This window comes from Echeneis naucrates, chromosome 15 (assembly GCF_900963305.1).
Source record: "Echeneis naucrates chromosome 15, fEcheNa1.1, whole genome shotgun sequence".
NCBI lineage: Eukaryota > Metazoa > Chordata > Actinopteri > Carangiformes > Echeneidae > Echeneis > Echeneis naucrates.
This window is the reverse complement of record NC_042525.1, coordinates 10,837,239-10,856,282: the sequence shown is the minus strand read 5'-3', so window position 1 is coordinate 10,856,282 and position 19,044 is coordinate 10,837,239. Positions and strand designations below refer to the sequence as shown.

The 19,044-nt window shown below is 37.7% G+C and overlaps 2 protein-coding genes across 2 annotated transcripts; one reads left to right on the top strand and one right to left on the bottom strand.

Moving 5' to 3' along the window:
- The first annotated feature begins 2,370 nt into the window (after positions 1-2,370).
- Positions 2,371-4,116, top strand: sfr1 (SWI5-dependent homologous recombination repair protein 1). Its single transcript, XM_029521164.1, has 3 exons — positions 2,371-2,559; positions 2,892-3,239; positions 3,342-4,116. The coding sequence occupies exons 1-3, from the start codon at positions 2,467-2,469 to the stop codon at positions 3,531-3,533; spliced, it is 633 nt and encodes a 210-aa protein (XP_029377024.1). The 5' UTR covers positions 2,371-2,466; the 3' UTR covers positions 3,534-4,116.
- cfap43 (cilia and flagella associated protein 43) lies at positions 3,489-18,866 on the bottom strand. The gene is made up of 38 exons (XM_029521816.1): positions 18,838-18,866; positions 18,440-18,693; positions 17,933-18,029; positions 17,653-17,820; positions 17,354-17,473; positions 17,027-17,208; positions 16,848-16,930; positions 16,595-16,726; positions 16,359-16,475; positions 16,174-16,251; positions 15,894-16,042; positions 15,484-15,587; positions 15,158-15,307; positions 14,117-14,277; positions 13,774-13,938; positions 13,558-13,688; positions 12,431-12,593; positions 11,895-12,005; positions 11,226-11,303; positions 10,667-10,792; positions 10,470-10,574; positions 10,263-10,379; positions 9,551-9,745; positions 9,121-9,327; positions 8,881-8,967; positions 8,516-8,596; positions 7,910-8,038; positions 7,686-7,805; positions 7,333-7,440; positions 7,005-7,091; positions 6,835-6,923; positions 6,506-6,713; positions 6,148-6,260; positions 5,746-5,905; positions 5,380-5,544; positions 4,222-4,302; positions 3,951-4,104; positions 3,489-3,862 (listed from the first exon to the last, which is right to left on the bottom strand). Exons 1-38 carry the CDS (start codon positions 18,864-18,866, stop codon positions 3,687-3,689), a joined length of 4,980 nt encoding a protein of 1,659 aa, XP_029377676.1. The 3' UTR covers positions 3,489-3,686.
- Between the last annotated feature and the right edge of the window lie 178 nt (positions 18,867-19,044).

Below are 19,044 nucleotides of genomic sequence, written 5' to 3'. Positions count from 1 at the left end.
CTGTCCATAGGTCAGAGTGTGAGTGGTTGTTAGTCTCTGTCTGTCTCTGTGTGTTGGCCCTGTGATAGACTGATGACCTGTCCAGGGTGTACCCCACCCTCACCCTATGTGAGATGGGATTTGCTCCAGCAAACCCCCCCCCATGACCCAAAAACAGATAAGCAGTTGAAGATGAACAACAATGAAAGACAAATTCTCACAAAGTTACACGACTTTCAATAGTTCCGTTTGACATTTCGACATGTGATAAACCCGAGGTTAACTTTCCAATGGATGTGACACTCTGTTCTTAAGCAGCTAAACCTCTAAATTCTCTTTGTGGAGAGACCAGCAGAAAAATACATTCCAGCAGGGCTCTTTGCTGGTCAAAGGACGGGCAGCCTCAGATCTCACTAATGTCTATGTTTGTATCGACGTGGCTACTTGGCAGTGGTGGAAAAGGATAAAGGTACATTTTGAAATGGTGTGGAACAATTATTTTAACTTTCTTTCTGGTAATGTTTTTCTCTGAAAACTTTCACCTCAAAAGTTCATAATGATAATCGCTTCCTTTTCTCAGTTAGAGTTTATCAGGTCAGATTATTGATTTTGACATTACTTTACCTTTGTCTGGAAAAAACATTGAACATTTATTTATTACATCTTCTAAACTCTGAGGATTTGCTGCTTTTATGAAAGACTTAGAGTTATTTTTTAGATTTTATCGTTAAGAAATAAATTGAATTAATGCATTGACTAATTTTTCTAAAAGAGATGCAACTTTGCGATGCAAGAGTTCGACATACCGCATTCCATAACTCCTTCACTCTTTGAGCTGATTCGAAAATGATGTGCAATAACAGTGATCCAGCTTGCACAACAATCAGTGGTATGCAGGTCAAACTGTGCTTTTCGAAAGCGTTTCATGGTAATAAATTATGATACTGTTTCATACTTTGACAGTTCACTGCGGAATGCACATATATAGTAGTCAACATTTTAAGCTTGCTTCAGTTTTAATGTCCTTGTGATAGTCATGTCGTCTGCTTTAAAAAGGTCGACTACAGTCACCACTGACAAAAAAAACAGTATCAGTGCAGAGTCTGTGATTATTATTATTTTTTTTTTTTTTTTTTATGCTGCCATTTGGAAACAATGTTAGGCAAACCTCCACGATAAGAATGCTCATTCAGACCATAAACTGTTACCATATAAACGCAGAGGCAGCAGATAAAATTTAGTAACTAGAACAAGAACTAGAAAATAAAATGACCTACTGACAGAAGACATTCTCAGCCACATAATGAAATGACGCCACTGAGGTCAATCAGATCTCCAAGAATCTAGTGTTTTTAATGCAGAATTTAGTCAACAACATATTTTGAAATGCTTGAGAATGGCCTTAAAGGTGGTTACCACTGTCACCTAACAGTAAGCCAGTCTAACATAATCTGTAGATTCTGTCAACCCAAACCATTGATATAGACATTCAGTGTTTAATTTAATGTGGGGCAAGGTGACGCCAACACCGTACTTCATGCTAACTACACAAAAGGGGGAAAAACGCAAACAGAAAACAGTTCCCTGAATCACACATAGCAATTATGTTCAACCCACAACCCTGAACGATTCATCCATATAAAATGAAAAGGACAAAAAAAAATCACCTGGGGCATATAATATCAGACTGCCAGGTACTGATGTTCAAGTCGAGGCAAGATCACGTTTTAATTAATACCTTTCTCCTTGAGGCGATAAAACGACCAAAAAAAAAAAAAAAATTAATTTTTCAGCAAATGTCTCAAAACTATCTTAAAGGAACAGCGAACACCTCACTCAGCAGTCCTTCAATAGAAGTGATTCAGCTCTGACTGAATCACAATGTGAGTCAGTTCTGGTAAGAAGAGTAACCAAGTAGCACAAAGCTTCAACAAGGACATAAAAAGTACACTTCTACTTGCTTACTTCCTCTTAAGGGCTTTTTATGTAACAGTACAGCTGGGCCAATGTGTCTCTCTGTGATTACAGAATATCAGAAGGAGACCACCAGGACTGCTCTAGACATTGATTCATATACTTCTGTACATATTCAATTTTTTAAAGATACTACATACATCTTACTCAGTTGTGTTGTAACTATTTGGATCTCTGCTTGTACAATTTGTCGTTAAGATGAGAAAAAAAATGTTTTGTTTAATCAATAAAGTATCTACAAATTCACTAAGACCCATAGTAAAAGAAAAGTTAGCCTGGTGGGAATGGTTTTATTTCGTTTCTAACACCGCGATCCCATTCTAAAGAACTACAGTTCCCAGGACTCCCCTCGGTCATGCGTCATCTAACTCTGCCCAATCGCTTTGTTTGGAGGTAAAAAACACGGAAAAACAAAAGTCTCGCACCTCGGGATTCAAACTTTGGAAGTGTTTGACAGCGTTATTTCTCCGGTGGTGATTGTTGGTTTGTCTAAGAAGTCACGTGACTCCACCGATGGAGACCACTCCGAAAGCAGCTAAAGTCAGATCGGAGTTTTCTCCACATCATTCAGTGGAGTCAAGTCCGTGTGACTGCAGAAAGGAGGAGGTACGTGAAGAGGTGACATTTACTTCCACTGACCATGTCCGGGTGTTAATCCATGTCCCTGACAAAGGCCTTGGAAACTACTGCTCCATCTAATCCATGGCTCCAGCCAACATTCATTTATTGTACTTGTATTTCATATTTACGGCTACAAAATGTTTGAGTTACATTTAGTGTGGCGTTTTTCCGCTTTAAATTAAGTCTAAGGCAAGGCTGTAGCCTCGTGTAACAATGAAAAATAAGAAAAAAAAACATCTGCTTCTGTTTGTATTATGGATGAATCAGCTGTCTGCACACTGTGTCCTGAACATAAGACCTGCACTTCATCTCCACAGCCTCGTCAGAAACTGAGTTCTTCACTGAAGGAGAGGCTGAAGAGATCAAGGCGCTCCTTCACTTCACCCCTCTCTGTGGCCAAGCGGCTGTGCGTTGACTCAGAGGAGGGCGGCCAACAAGTTGCAGCAGATTCTCATGTTAATAATCCTCCTCTTATCCTGCACCATGTTGGTTTAAACAGAAAGGATGCAAGGTCAGGGTGTGAAGGATTTTCTGGGCCCATTCCCAAACCAACACATGTTCCCCCAAAAGCCTTGACACAAGAACAAGATCACCTCAGGAGGGAGGTTAAAGAGAAGATGGAGACTCTGCGCAGACTCAAGATGGTCAAGATGTACCGCAGCAAGGTATCAAATATGTTTTAATGTTTTGGGTCTCTTAATAACATGGACACTATGTCCATTATTTTGCTAAATAGACTTATTTAATATGTATGTTTCTCTCCCCAGAATGATTTAACCCAGCTCCAAATCTTGATTGACAAATGGCGGAGTTGTGCTCAGGCTGCTCTTTGTGAGCTCCAGTCAGATATCCAGATGGAAGGACGAAAGGCCAGCCTGTCTGAGCTTATAGATCTCTTTTGTCTGGATGACCGCATTCTGCACTTTGATCGAACAGAGGAAGACTTTGCTACCAAGTAAAACTGTAATTTTATTGAAGAAGAATTACATATCCTGAGTTTATTTATTTGGTTATTGATGCAATCGTTCTACAGAACTTGGATTGTAAATTGCATGTTCAGTTTATTTGAAGTGTAAATAAAAGCCAGTTATATGTTAAAGAGAGGGCTTAGCTCAATTGTGTTTCAGCTGATCAATTGAAGGAAAGTTCTTCATCCTCAGACGCTCAAGTTCAGCCCAGAGGAAAGCCAGCTCTTCCGCCTGTGTTCTGGCCAGGTCCTCCAATTTCTTCCTTTGAACTATTTCTTGATAGCGCTCTTCTGATTTAGCTTCCTGATTTTCCTCTGAGGCTAAACACCAAACAAGCATAGCAATCAATAAGGGGATGCTCTGAGATTTATGTTTAGAATGTATTTGCTTAAGTCACAGTTTCATTACCTATTGTTTGATAAATGTGTGTTAACTCTGCAGCAGCTACCTGCATATCAGGTAGCTGCTGGTCTACAACTGTGCATTTCTCAGCTTTCATTGCTGCCTTCTTGTTAAGTTCTTTAATTTTTTTCCTGCGATGCTGCACATTCTGTCGATGAGTCTGAAAATAGCACAGCAAAACATGTGTGTATATATATATATATATATATATATATATATTTATTAACTTAAAAGGGTGTACAATAAATCAGTGAAATCACATTGGTGCTTTTGTTACCTTTTTCTGGAAAGCTATTGTTTTTTCCAAAATGGAAACTTGCTTGGACATGCGACTGTCTCGATTTATCTCATTGAGGTACTGAAAGAAAAGGAAATAATTGATGTTTATGAAGGTCGATTTATTTTTGTTTGGAGAAGAAACACTAGGTTAAAATGTCTCAAAAAAAAAAAAAAAAAAGATTTTTATTTAGCTACAACAGCCTCTTTTGATGAATGATATAATAACTTTAGCAAATTCTTTATTCCAAAAGATTTGGGATCTTTCAGCATAGATCTGCTTCTATTCAAAGCTTTTTTCCCCCACCGTTGTTTCAAAGCCTTAACAATGACAGGAAGCTGCATGCCACGCCACGGCAGACACCACCTGAGGAAGCTGGCATGCAGGCATGGAAATGTTTCGTGATTACTGCTCACCGACTTGTTGAAAATAAAATGATTGAATGACTAATATGAGCGTCATAATTTTTCAATGTTGCAATGCAACTGTTACCGTTAAGTGAATGTTTTGGGGTTTTTTGTTTTCGAATTTTTGTTATAGATGTGTATGAAGGGGTTAATGGAGTGCAGCTCAAAGGAGTAGCTTTTGTGGTCTGTATTTTGTTAACTGCCTCTTCGTGGAGCTAAGCATGCAATGCTTTTTTGTTTCATAAAATTTGGACTAAATAAAGCAAAAGAAGTCGACCTACATTTTCTAAACCAATCTTTACCTGTGGGGTTCTAAGCTTACAAAATAAAAAATTAAAAAAATAACATTGAGGGAGATGTTTTGGAGCATATGTGAATAAGGTGTGTCTCATAACAAAAGCTCATTCATCTGTACTCAGGGATGGTAACAATTTTCCACTTGCAAAATATCAAGCTGCCACAGCAGAAATATCTGCCTTGGTATCACTGTCTGAGGTTAGCCAGAAATACCTAAAAGGATTTATGTTCCAGCCCAAATGCAGAGGTTCTATTATTCCAAACAAATGCTAAGCTTTCTAAAACATGTTGATGCGGCATTAAGATGTCAGATTTATGTACAAGGTTAAATATATTAACTATACAGTAGCATCATTAGCTAAAAAGATGTTTGGTTTCATTTTAAAGCCAAAGCTTCATTTGACGGAGAATAAAACGATGCCCTGGTCCCCCACAAAAGCTTCAAGGTACTCACATCCTGTTGCTCCTCAGAAAGATGGATCATTTGGATGTCCCTTGCCTTGTTGTTGAGGTCCTCTATCTGCATCTTCATCATCTTGTGCTCCCATTCAAGTTGGATGATGCCCTTTCGGAAATCTTTGCCCTCCACCATTATAGCTATCTTTTGCTCTCCAAGCATCTGCTTACAAAGATAATCATTATCATTTTACAGACACAAATTTTAAAAAAAAAATTTTTCACCACCTTTGTAATTGAATGATTAGGTACAATGTGGAGTAGCTTAAATACCCCCTGCATATTTTTGCATACAGCTCCATAATAAAAATATATAGTATATCCTGGAGAATCATAATGTGTTTGGCAGTAAGTAAAAGTTGACCCTGATGGCTTTGTTGAAGTCCTCCACCACACTCCTGTGAATGAGAGTAGAGTCACTGTAGTCAGCAGTCATGCCCGTGGCAGACACCTCCACCTGACCCTGTTTCAGCAAGACCTGGACCATGTTGTCTGTCTGTAAACAGTTTCTCTCCTTGTGCATACTAAAAGAAAGCAAGAGAAAATATTTTTCTTTCAACAAAATGCAATAAAACACTCGTGCTATCTACTTTTTACTACATCACCTTATTTATAGCAGATACAGGCAATGAAGCCAAATTAAGGATATTTTTAAAGTTGGGTGTCATTCTCTTAGGTCACACCTGCTTGATATTCAGCCAAGTAGGATTACAAAAATGTTTTTACTCATGTATTCATCAGAATTAATGACAAACTACAGTCAAACCTTTCAAGTTCATCACAGAGATGTTTGACTTTCTGCTGAGCATCCTTATACTCATCTCTCTTCTTCTGTAGCAACATCTGCATCTCAGCAAGAGTCAAAGCTTTTAGTTTTACCTGTGAAAGTAAAAGCAAAAAAGCATCCTAAATCTGTTGAAAGTTTGGATTCAGAAGTAGTTCAGTATGAATACATGATTTGAAAATGAACATTTGGGAAGTCATTGTCAATAAGAATTGGAGAGACCTATATTTATACACAAACCACAATATTGCTAATTCTTTTGTGGAAAATCCCGCCCCATTCAGTTTAGTAGCATTCCACTGCACTCCCAATATTTTACCTGTTTGTGCCCAAATATTACCTTTTGCTCACTCTCTACCTTTGCTCTGCGGACCAAACAAAATCTCTCCCAGACACCGGAGTTCAACCCTTCTGGCATATTTTCCGGAGCATCCAGCTCCTCTATGGCCTTAAGCATTTTGCCAACTGCATCAGGAGCCAGAGATCCACACAGGTACTGCTCTTGAAATGTGTTGTTGTTTTTCATCTGAGTCCTCAATTTCTGAACCCTGAAGTATTAAAAACTGTAGTCATGGTACAGTTCTGTATGCAGGGTTCATGGATTAAGCTTTAAATGGGCACAAATGCATTATGTTGAATTTTAGCAATTGAATTATGACTACTACAAACCTGGGTCTACGCTTGAAGAGCTTATACAAGTGATCAACAATGTGGGTTGGAACATCAAAGAACTCCTTCCTGAATTCTTTGTCAAGAATCTTGGACAACATGGATTATTTCATATTATTTTCAGAGTCATTTACAACCAAAATATTCCAGTATTTTCCCAGCAGGCTCACTTTGTCCTCAGCTACGGTGCCGTCATAGGTCTCCTGAAAGAATTCTACTTCTTCTTCTTGTCTCTTCAGGTCCTCCCCAATTTCATCCTGTCAGAAAAATGCATGTGAGTAAGATGAGAGCAGCACATACGGGAAACAGTCATAGGCTGTACTGAAGCCATAATACCTCAAAATGAGAACAGGTTAGCTCTTGAAAATGGGATGGGAAGAAATTATCCCAGAATTTGGGAGGACACCACAGAGTTTCACTCAGGTATCTGAAGAATAGCACAATCTGAAGCTGGTAGTCATAAATTCCTTTAGCATTACTGAGTAGAAGTTTTCTGACCTTGTATGCCAATGCTTTTTCATGTTTGAGCTTGAGATCCATCTCTCGGTTTCTCATCTCTTCTTCTATGGCTACTGAGTAAACAAGATAAGTGATCTTGAGCTCTTCCTGTAAAATGGATGAAAACCAACATTAAGCAGGATTTTTTAAAGATGTCTCACACACAAGTTATTATATCTCACAGTTATCTCAAGCAGGGTAGCATAATGAGACTAGGGGATAGTTAATGCTGTGTAGAGAAAATGAGGAATGAGGACATTGATGCAGACTGATTTATGTGCACGTTACAAATCTGTCCATGTGTCACACACACATGTTCTGCATTGTGCATGTGTTTGTGTGATATGGAATACCTGGTTTATGGCCATTTCATATTTTAATTTCTTCTCAAACAGCTTTCTTAAAGTTTCATCAAACCTCATTGTACCATCCTTAGTGGATGCCTGAAGTTTTTTTATTTCAGTTTCCAGTAACTGCAATTATGGAGTATAATAACATTCATAGATTAATATAAATCACTGATAAGAAGAATTTTTTATACATGTATTGAAAATTATGGTTGCGGCTTCTTACATACCTTTTTGTATTTCTGTTTCTCCTCACTGAGGTCTTTGGTTTTCTTCTCATACTCTTTATAGAGTTTTTTCTCCTCTTCACTCCAGTGACTGTCAGGTTTGGTCAAAACAAACTCAGGCGGAGGTATTTCCTGTGGAGTAATTTCAAAAGAAACTATGTGCCCTTCATGCTTATTCCTCTGACACTTCTTGGAAAAGAAAAGAAAAAAAAAACCCCAACAAAAAACAAAAACAAAACAAAATTCCCCAAACAGGAGAAAATTACAGCTTCCTGGTTTGAGTATTACTTTGTTAATGTCACGTGCAATAACATGTAGCATTTTGTGTACATTATAATTACTACAGGATTTTCTTTTTTTTTTCTTTTATTGTTTTTGTTTTTTTAATCTGTTTTGGTGACTTTTGTTAGTCCAAAACCCAAAAACCCAAAGTTATTCAAGAATATATTGCTAGTTTCATAGCAGATTATTTCTAAATTAATTGATCATACGAGAGAGTAGATAATAAATATGCCTGCCATAGTATATGTTATATGAATTTAAATATTTTACATCAATTAATCAATCTGAGTATTAAGGATTTAGCAAAATGTTTATATTTTAACCCACCATTTTCAAGATGTCCTCTTTCTTTACTTCAAGCACGCCATCCATCATGTCATCAAGAGCTCTTTCTCTGCAATTATCCCCCTGCAATAAACAAAACTTTACCAACATGACAGAAGTTGGTCTAAGCAACTTGCTGCATACATGATAAATCACTAAGTAATTAGATGTTAACATATAAGAGATAGTTATTATACAGTACAGAGAGATGCCAGCACAAGTTTTGTTCTACTCGTATCATGACTATAAAGTCCATTCTGATTCTGATTGTCTGACTGTAACATGTCTTCTCTGTTTGCTTTGTACTGCATTTCTTTCTTCACCTAATTATAAGCTTATATGCAATAACTTTCATTGTGGCTGCATACCTTGCCAGCCAGACGTTTTTGTTCCTCCAACTTCTTCCTCTCCTCCTCCTTTATCTGTTCTGAGGTGAGGTACTTTTCTGCCTTTATCTAAAAGAAACAAATCTGGTGAACTGCAAAAAGCATCTTATATAAGACAGCCATTTGCCACTTCATATTGCAGTATTTCGACATATTCATTTTTTTTGTTGAACTTCAATGTGAACTTTGTCAATTGCTTGGATGTTTCCTGAGTTCACTAACCTCAGAGTCATCCACAATGAGCAGGCTCTCTGGCCACTCACTGTTAGTCAGGCTGGGCTCCCACAGCTTCTCCTTTATGTGCAACTCCTCCATGATCTCCCTGATGTGTTTATTCCTGTCTCTCACACGGTTGAGCTCCTGCACCTTCTGCCTATGCACAGCCTCAAATTCTGTGTTGAAAGCTGTCTTGATTTGATAAATGAGATCCTGCAATTATTTAAAAAAAAAATTATATATATATATATATATATATATATATATATATATACACACACACTGAGCAGTCAGCCCTTTCTTACAAATCACTTTTTATGTGCTATTTATTTTACTTTGTTTATTCTGTTCATTTTTAATTGAAGTCTGTTTTGGAAAAGTTATTTGTGCTGCTATCACACATGTTCTGCAATAAGTTTTAGGAACAGGTTCCCACCTGGAGCAGAATTATCTGGTTGACCATCTGTTCTGTGGTTTGAAGCCTGAACTGATCATAGATATAAGGATTTGAAAATCCTAAAGCAGTGGAGAGACTTCCAGTCACAGCAGTGCTCTCTGCCATGTTGTCTTTCTCCTCCTGCTTTCCATTCGTCACACTGGTTGTGTTGGAACTTTTCTTTAGGCTGTTATGCTGAAAAAAAAAAAAAAAATGGAGATAAATTCTGAGGGGCTGAGCAAAACGCTCTAACTGACTGTGTGGCTGTAGGATTATAAACTTCATCCAAAGAATATTGCAGTGAAGAAAAGTATCATAACACTTGATTCTGGCCACACAGCTATAAATCTATAGATTTCAATGCTTGGACTGGTGTGTATTCAAGCATTTAAAAAAAAAAAAAAAAAAAAGAAAAGTGAAAGGTCAAATGAAAGACTGAGATCCAAAACATCCAATTATTCTCCTGCAGTAAACGCCTTTTAACATGACTGTTCTGCCATAAAATGTTTTTCCAAAGGATAAACACGGATGAGGGAGCGTGAGGGTGCAGCTTTCGGAATATGTAACACTTCATTAGCATTTTTCTGTTCTTTGCTATTTTTGTTTCAGACTAAAACACACTCATTATCAAATCCATTTAACTCAACATGCTTTTCTCTGCCATGTTAATCAGAATTTAAAGCACAAGTTGTTAACGCCTGAGTATACTAACAGTGAGGACAGCCGTTTCAAGTTTCCTGGTATTCTGAACACGGCGAAGGTCATCCACCTCTTTCTCCGTTCGATGTTTCAGTGGGTAGTTTTTCACCTCATGTTCAGAGTGAAATGCCTATAACAGATACATCATGCAAAGATTCCAACATCTTATTAATTATTAATTTAACACGTATGACATATAGATGCCTGTTCCTGATCTTACCTTAATGGCTCTAGCCTTGACATTCATTGAATCCATGCACTCTCTCTTTAGAACATCACGGAGGTAACATTTCGCTAAAACATCCCAATGGATTTCCTCTCTCACCTAAAATGTAAGTGAAGAATAACTAAGGATGACTTCCATGATGAACTCAAACCAAAAAATTCAATGGATTTCTTTCAGTGTGTGTGCCTAACCATAGTAGCCTCTTGCTCCACCATGGCCTCTAGCTTCCTCTGCTCTTTAACATCCAGGTTGAACTCGCGCTGTTTCATTCGCTCAATAACTGTAAGGTTTTCATTTTCCTGCATCATTTTTTGGATCTGAAAATTCAAAATGTATTATTAATTAAAGATGTGCTTTGAAAAACACTATTACAAATGTAACTTGTTTTTTAAAGAAATTTATTTTTCTTGATGTACACAGTGCTCAAGACCAATTAAACTGGAAATTAAAGTTAACTGTGTAAAGTAATACAGAAAATACAGACTGATGACAGTTTGATATTTCATTGAAGTGCAGGTTCAGAAGTTTTTTTGTCCATAATTTTATGGAAGTTTCATGTAAGTATTTATTTTTGAATTACACATGCAACTCTAGCCTTTAGCTGTGGGTAGTGTGCTGCAACATAATTACAGGGATCATTTACTGAAAAGCACTTAGCAATCATACTGCTTTTAAATATACAGTATTTTCTTTTGTCAGCAAATGTTTTTGTCTGATACTGTATCTTGTGTATAGTAAAAACTCACTTACAATGTCACGTAATTCCTTGATGGTTTTTCTCATGTTGTTCTTTGTCTCAGAATATCGCTCGTTCTCTTCTTTTATAACCTGATCAATATATAGAGATGAATACAAGTTAGAGTTTCACAGGCTTACAACATCTCATATTAAACTGACCTTATGCCAACTTTGCAGCACCTTCTCAAGCAATAGCAAGTACACCAACATTTCTTAACATGATAATGATAAATTTTACCACATCAAAAAAAAGAAAAAAAAATGTTTTTGATAACCAGCACTTGAACACTCAACATGATGCAGCTTGACATGTTCTTCTCAGAACCTGAGTCATATTAGAAAACTCAAAGACTGGAAAGTGCCTCTGCCCATGCACCATGTATGATTACAGATTGTAAAACCCACAACTGAAAGTTTTGACACACCTTCTAAATCAATTTATTGTTATCAAGAAGCTTTGTCAGGAGACAAAGTACTGAACCCTTATTTACAAATGCACTCAACTCAACATGCCATACCAAAAGTAACACAGTTGTTTTCTGAAAGATACCGTACACAGGTGCAAAAGGCAGTTACGTAATCCTCCATCTGTCATTCGTAGAGACACAGGAGCAGTACCTAAACATAGTTAACATCCACATGGTATACCACCACAAATTTAATACCATGTTACTCACTGACCTCCTCCCGCCTGCTTTCCAGCCAGGTGGGGTGTGAAGATGGACCAGACAGTAGGCTGTTATAATTGTCATTATGCTCTGTAACATCCACATTGTCTGCTCCACAACTAACCTACAGTCAACACATAAGATTAAAAGACATGTATGAATAAATAAGGCATTTCCTTCAACATATAGCTGAACTGCTCATTTGATTCAGTTCATTAAATAAGAAGATAAATGTTGAATAATGTGTGACGGCGAAAAAGAATGAAAAAATAGCAAATAGTTTTTAAATTTAGAGTTTCTAAATTTAGAAACACCAATGAGAAAAACTAAAATATTGACATATTTTTCATTAACATATAATGTTAATGAAACATTATAGCCTTCACAAAGGTATAATCTAATACAGATGTGCATTAACCTGTAGTTTTTGCTTGGTATGCCTGAAAAAAGGTGTAATTTCTGAAATTGCAGCAATGACTTTCTTCAATGGAATGCAGTTAGTAATAGTTAAAATGTATAACTAAGAATGTAGATTGAGTTAAGGTTTACCTCATCTTCCTGTTTTCCACTTGGGTTGTTGGTGCACTCTTTTCTCAATTCAGGCAAGTCAATTAGGACAGAGTTCTCTGAGTTAAATATGCTCCTCAAGAGAGGAGCCATAGACTCACTGTACTGAGTAGCAGGGTTGACTTGAGAATTGCCAGCTTCCATTCTGTAAAAAAAAAAATGGGAAACACATAATGCAAACTTAACAGGAAAGAGGACACAATGAATTATGAATGAACACCTCACAGTAAGTGTAATACCCCTTAAGAACACAACAATCTGTGTTTTTATCATTATCAATGTATTAGTCCACCTCTTTCCTCTCTGACTTCCCTACCCTGTCTGTGGTAACAGGCCCAAATCCTATTTGTTCTTGCTAAAAAAAGAAATCTTAATGCTTCAGGGCAAAAATATATAGTTTCATTTTTAAGAACATGTTTTTTTCTGAAGCAGCTCAGCCTTGTCATAACCATTGCTCAAATTAGAATAAATATAGTATGTTTGATATTTGTGAGAGATTTGGCACTGTATATGGGACTGGTTCAAGTAACCCTCAGTGCCTTTGTTGCACGTAGTAAAGCAAAATGTCACCCAGTGTAAAGGTAAAACTCATTGTGTTTCTATATAATAAGTCTCTATGACTAAGAGAAATAATCAATATCCATGCTTTTAGGTGACTGTGGCTGGTATTGTGCTGGAAAATTGTTGGTCTTTAATGTCTACATTATAAAAACTTAAGCAACCAATGGATGAGACAGCACATTAAAAAAAAAACACCCTGAAACAGAAAATATATCTCACTTAAAGTGAACAGAAAAGTTGTTAAATCCATGGAGGTGAAAGCAGAGGAGGCGAACATGGAATATGGGTGAGATGTGCTTCAGTGGGGAGATTCTGCTGTGAAGTTAACAGATTGTTTTCCTGTAGATTATGGCCACAACCACCCTGGAGGCACCTCTTCAGTTGTGTTTAGTTACTGATGTCCCTCACTGCGAGCAGTAGTGAGGGACGAGAGAAAAAATGCTTCACAATGTACATAATAGCTGCGTGAGGATCACATCACCACTGTGAGCAACAGTTCCCTCTACTGTTCATAGCTGTGTATTATGGAAGCACGCTTGCTGCTTTACCTGAGATTAGTGCACACTATAGAGCCATCTTTAAAGCCAGCAGAGAGGAGCGTCTGGCCATCTGCAGAGAAGCTTAGACTAGGAACACCACCACAATGACAAGAATGACACTGCAGCTTTATGTATTGCTCCTGTAGGTGTAGCAACAGCACCATAATAAAACACACGATAAATGTCGAAAATACAATTCAAAAGGTTACAAGAATGAGATCCTACCATGGAAGCAGTTTCTCTAATGCACAGCAGGCCATCCCGGCCTACAGAGGCCAGCCATAGCTGATGAGGAGATAAGACAAGACGTGCAGGGCCCAGTGGATGACCCCTCACCTCTTGCTCTGGTTTCAGCTGGACCACCTGTTGACTGGGGAAACTGTCTGTGTCCTATGTCAAGGGAAATTGTTTTATAATAATAGTTTAAAAAGTTTAGAAACACATAAACAAACTTAGGCTACTGTTTACACGTGTTACAATATTTTGTTTCAAGTGTGTCATACTTTAATACTTTAATCACTTGATGTCAGAGGGTCATCAGTTATTGAAACATTAGGCAACAGCAAACCTTGGGCAGCTCAAATCGTTGAAGAGATTTCCTTTTGTGGCAATACGCAAAAACATCACTGAGTCCCAGAATACATGATTCAAGTGGATGAGACACTTCATATCTTGACACTTTTAGGATGTGATTAGACAGACAACCATGTCGGTCTGCACAGTCGGGACCTGCAGGTTAGCAGACACATCATAAATTTGATGAAAAACAGAAGCATGAAAAGTGTAGGTTCTGCGTTATCACACTGATTGCCCCTTAAAACACCCGTAATGCTTTTTTACTTTCAAATGCTGTGTGTGTCTTCAGAATTGCTGCCACACCCTAGACATAGTCTTTGTACTTTTCTTGTAAGACTTCACTGCATGACGGGCTGTCTCGTTCCACAACGGCTGCTGTATAAACAGAGGCTGTGTTTTTTTAAAATCACTCACAAATAATGTTATCTTATTCAATGGGTTCATGTCTAAACATTTGGATAAAAATGTCCTCTTAAATACTACTTAAAACTACGGTTGTGCACATCTCTGAACATGCGTCATTACAAATCGAACCAAATGTTCACTATCAAAGGATTTCTTTGGATGAATGATGGTATTTCCTTTTATAAAACAACAGAAGAAAAGTGGAAGTCCAATGAGTTTACAGTGTTATTCAACTTGCTGTCCATTATCACTCATTATTTAATTGGATGACTCATTTTGTAAACCTGATCTTCTTTTCTTTTTTGCAATGTTTCAACATCATCCCTGCCATGTCTGTAGTTGACCACTGTTACCACAAGTAGTATCATGATCTAATGAATCAAGTGCCTCTTGCCTCACACATCTTGCCTCTTTGACTCATCCCCCAGACTAATTTGAGTCAGGAACCACTGACCCTTATCTGTTCTTTATTATAAAAAGCTTTCTCTCCTGTGGAAGTGTGCTGAATAGTTTTATGATGACTTGTGCTCAACCAGTGCTAATGTAAAAGAAAAATAAAAACCAAAATAAACCAACAAAGAACACAAAAAACATGTCAAACCAGTGTAATATTAAATCAATGCTTTACCTGCAAGGTCTTTCACAGGCAGAGAGAGCAATGTGAGCAGACAACCACTGTCATTTCGGCCCTTTTGTCCAGTGCTGAGTGCAAGAACTTTAATCTGTTCACGGTCTCTGATGCATTGACTTGAAAGTGACAAAATGGGGCCAGACACGACTGGAAATGAGAACGACATGAGGGAAGAATGCAGGTGAGCTCGATCTGTTCTATCGTTTACTATCTAAAGGTAATTTTAACTAATGTATTATTATTTTCAAGCTAAGGTGTTTCACTAATAGGATAATTGGCTTGTAAATATCTACATATCAATGTTATTGGTAGAAATCATCTACCTGTGTAACCTATGACTGAAAATTTCTTTGAAGGTTTTGCATCTAATATGTAAATATGTGAGTCCGAGGCACCAGTGATAAGGTAGTGACCCTCCTGATCAAAACTGTAAAAGAACAAGCAGACACATATATACATCACATACAGAAGATCTTGATGACAAATTACACAAAAATCTTGAACAAATACCAACATACAAAAATATAGAGTATATACTGTGTGCACATAATAATATAGCTTCTAACTATTTGCTGCGGAATTGTCACTTTTCTTACATGAAAGAGAAGCACACATATAGCATCTTGTCCAGGTTTTAAGGGTTGAGATGACTTGAGCTACCATTTTGTAAATGTTTGTTAAGTACAGTGTTGAAATGAAATTCTGTGGTATCCAAGGAATGAGGGATACTTGCAGTAGGTGATCAACAGGCGTGTGATACAGCTGAAGTTGGTGAACCAGGCGAGGCCGCTGCTCTCTGTTCAGATCAATGAAAAGGATATTTCCTGAAGTTGTTCCTACAGCTGCATATTGTGCAATAGGACAACAGACCAGAGTTGTCACCTAAACAAACATAGATGAGAAGTTTAGATTTTGTCATATAGATGTAATTTGTAGTCTATCTATATAAAGGACAAGTATATTAATACGGCTCTATTGAATTGTCTTGATTGTTCATATGTAGTGAATCTGACATCAGCTTGAAGAGACAGGGATCCAAGGCAAATTCCTTCTTCAGACCACAGCTGCAGTTCTCCAGAGTCCCTCACTGACTGCAACCAGCAGTAAAAACACAGTGTCACTCACTTAACACGCATTGACTTAAACTACACATGCCATCACAGGACACGTTAATTGCTGTGCAACACAAATGTTTTACCACACAAATGTTCTTGTCAATGTGAGATAAATCTGCTGCCACGAAGTTTCCACTGGAAATATCCAGGACCTTTACAATCTTGTCTGATCTGCTTGGATTCAACATATAGAGCTGGCCCTGAAGAAAAATAAGCCTTGGTATACATTTTTGCTCAGGTAATTTTTTGATGGAACACTAAGAGTTTTTATGTCTAACAGGTCACATTGTAGTACTTTACTGTATTTACTGTTACTTACTGTATTTGAAGATAGAAGTAATTTTTCATAGTCAGGGGAGAAGAATGCCGTTTTACACGGCGCTTCTAACTGCCACGTTTGTGTGATGTTACACTGGGTTCTATTTATTTGCATATAATTTATGACACCATCCTGTGAAACATAAAAGTAAGTGAACATAAGTTTGATACACTTTTAAGTTAGAGGAAATTTCAAATCAGATCACCAGTTGGAATGTATTATGATTCATTTTTTTAAGGCATACTATACAAACCTTCCCTACAGCAATCAAGCCATTCTTGTTAAGGCTTATATCTTCAAAGCTGCTCTGTCTGAGACCAGAAATGGCATCAGGAACTGTACAAAGTTGAAACCCAAATCAGACCTCAAACTTTTTTGATTGCTGAATAAAATTAGTTAACTCTAAAATTTCCATTGTTTGCTTTTGCATACCTGCGGGCTTGAGCAGGACAGACACAGAGAGGTTCTCTGGGTCAAGGAGAAGTAGAAATCCGTCCTCACAGCCCACATAGAGCTCTGATGTGGTTGTCCAGCAGATGGCAGTAGGTGTTAGTCTGTTTTCAGTCGAGTGCTTAGTCCATGTAAACAGATGTGGTGTACAGTTTAAATTTAGTCTTTGTTGATATAAATGCATTAATGGATGTAAAATTCACATGTGCATAGCAAAATCAAACATTCATTGATGAAAGTTCATCTACTGAGTCTGCGCTGGCATTTAAGGGACAGTGGGCCAATACCACAACACTTTCTTCCTTGAACCCTGAGATGGCTGATGGAAGCATCTCTGGACCAAAATAGGGCAGTTTGTTACGGACACTGTAAGAGGTGGGCACCAGTCCCTCAGCAGAGGAGCCATCTTTTGCTGGAAGCTTTACCACTCTGTAACACAATAGACAATTCTTAGGCAAGTATTACCAAGGATCTGTATTTTTATTCACTCATTTAATTTATTGTTCTTGTAGAACATAAAAGATAAATGGAGACAACATAATTTCAACTATCACAAAACTGTCTATATGTCAAGAAATGCCCAGGTTTTAATGTTAACTCTGCTTTACCGTGATTTCAGAACATGAAAGGTGGGCCTCTTCTCGATGTTCCAGACAGTGATAGATTTAGTGCCTAATGCACAAAGTTGGAGCCAATTCTGAGGGTTGAACACCAAAGAAACAACATCCTGCCCAGCATGTGGTTGTGTACAAATTGGCTCAGCATTTTCCCAATTCCTGCATCACACAGTCACAATTACAGAATTGGCAGAACAATTTAGCCTCAATAAACATAGCTGAAAACATCTGTCACTCAATATTAAGCAATGTACGGCTTCCAGTGGATTACCATATTGTTATGGTGTAGTCTGGAAGAGAGGAACAACAGCCCAGATAAGGACCACCATTACTTAACGTCAGAGATGTGTAGTCAAGTTGAGCTGTTCCTAGAAAAAGTATCAATAAATCAGATTTGCGAGAGAGAAAATAATTGTAGAGAAATATCCAAACGAACATGAATTACTCAACCACTGAGAAGTTCGAATGAGAGCAGAGAATTGACATAATGAACATTTGTTATTTGGAAAAAATGTCTCGTTTGGCAAATCATTTGGTGGTAATTCAAATCAATTCAGAGGTTTAACAGATTGAACTGGAAAGTTTAAAGAGATGATTTGTTAATGGCTTTCATGAACTACTCTGACCTCAGGTATTCCACCAACAAACCTCGGTTTATGGTCCAGTATATGGTGATACACAAGGACAGCGTTTTTTTTTTTTTTTTTTGACTGCCTATCACTATCCACATATTATCTTTACAGCTAATTTTACAAACTTGGAGTACATATCCTCTTACCTTTTAGTTCATTCTTCATCTGAAGCTGAGGGAAAGCATACACAAATACAGATGGGGACAGCCTCTGCTCAGAAAAAGCAAAAATCCCACTGCTGCCGTTGGCTGTCAGGACACCAAGGCCTCTGCCGGGGCCCTGAAGCACACTTTGAAATTTGGTCTCCAGGTTGAGGAAACAGATATAATTCCCACAGATGTAGCATACTGTTTTATTGTCCACAAACTCGACCCTCTTGTTTGTAAAACCCTGCACCCACCTGAAGAGAGCGACACAGAATGCCAAATATTAGCTAGGCGGCTAATTGTTAATGACCTGTGATAATCACGGTAGAAGAGCAGTGTATATGTACGCTTCTCTGAGGCTTGAAAAAAATAAGTCTGTTTTTGTAGCAGCTACATACCCGACTTCCAAACCTCCAATCACGTTCATTTTGAGATATCACTCAAATTTCACAGTAAAATTCAACTTTTTTTCACCAACTCAACGGGCTAACTAACTAACTAACTAACAAACAAACCGGGAGGTCGTTGTGCTACCCTGGCAACCGAGGCGAACCCCCTGCTTCATCCCATTGGCTGGTAGTTCATATAACACGCCCCCTCCCGGA

Coding starts and splice junctions, on each gene's coding strand:
- sfr1 (XM_029521164.1), top strand. CDS start 2,467: ATGGAGACCACTCCGAAAGCAGCTAAAGTCAGATCGGAGTTTTCTCCA. Junction 2,560..2,891: donor GTGACTGCAGAAAGGAGGAG/GTACGTGAAGAG, acceptor TCATCTCCACAG/CCTCGTCAGAAACTGAGTTC. Junction 3,240..3,341: donor TCAAGATGTACCGCAGCAAG/GTATCAAATATG, acceptor TTCTCTCCCCAG/AATGATTTAACCCAGCTCCA.
- cfap43 (XM_029521816.1), bottom strand. CDS start 18,866: ATGAACGTGATTGGAGGTTTGGAAGTCGG. Junction 15,308..15,483: donor TTCAGTCATAGGTTACACAG/GTAGATGATTTC, acceptor TCTCATTTCCAG/TCGTGTCTGGCCCCATTTTG. Junction 9,328..9,550: donor ACCAGATAATTCTGCTCCAG/GTGGGAACCTGT, acceptor AAATAATTGCAG/GATCTCATTTATCAAATCAA.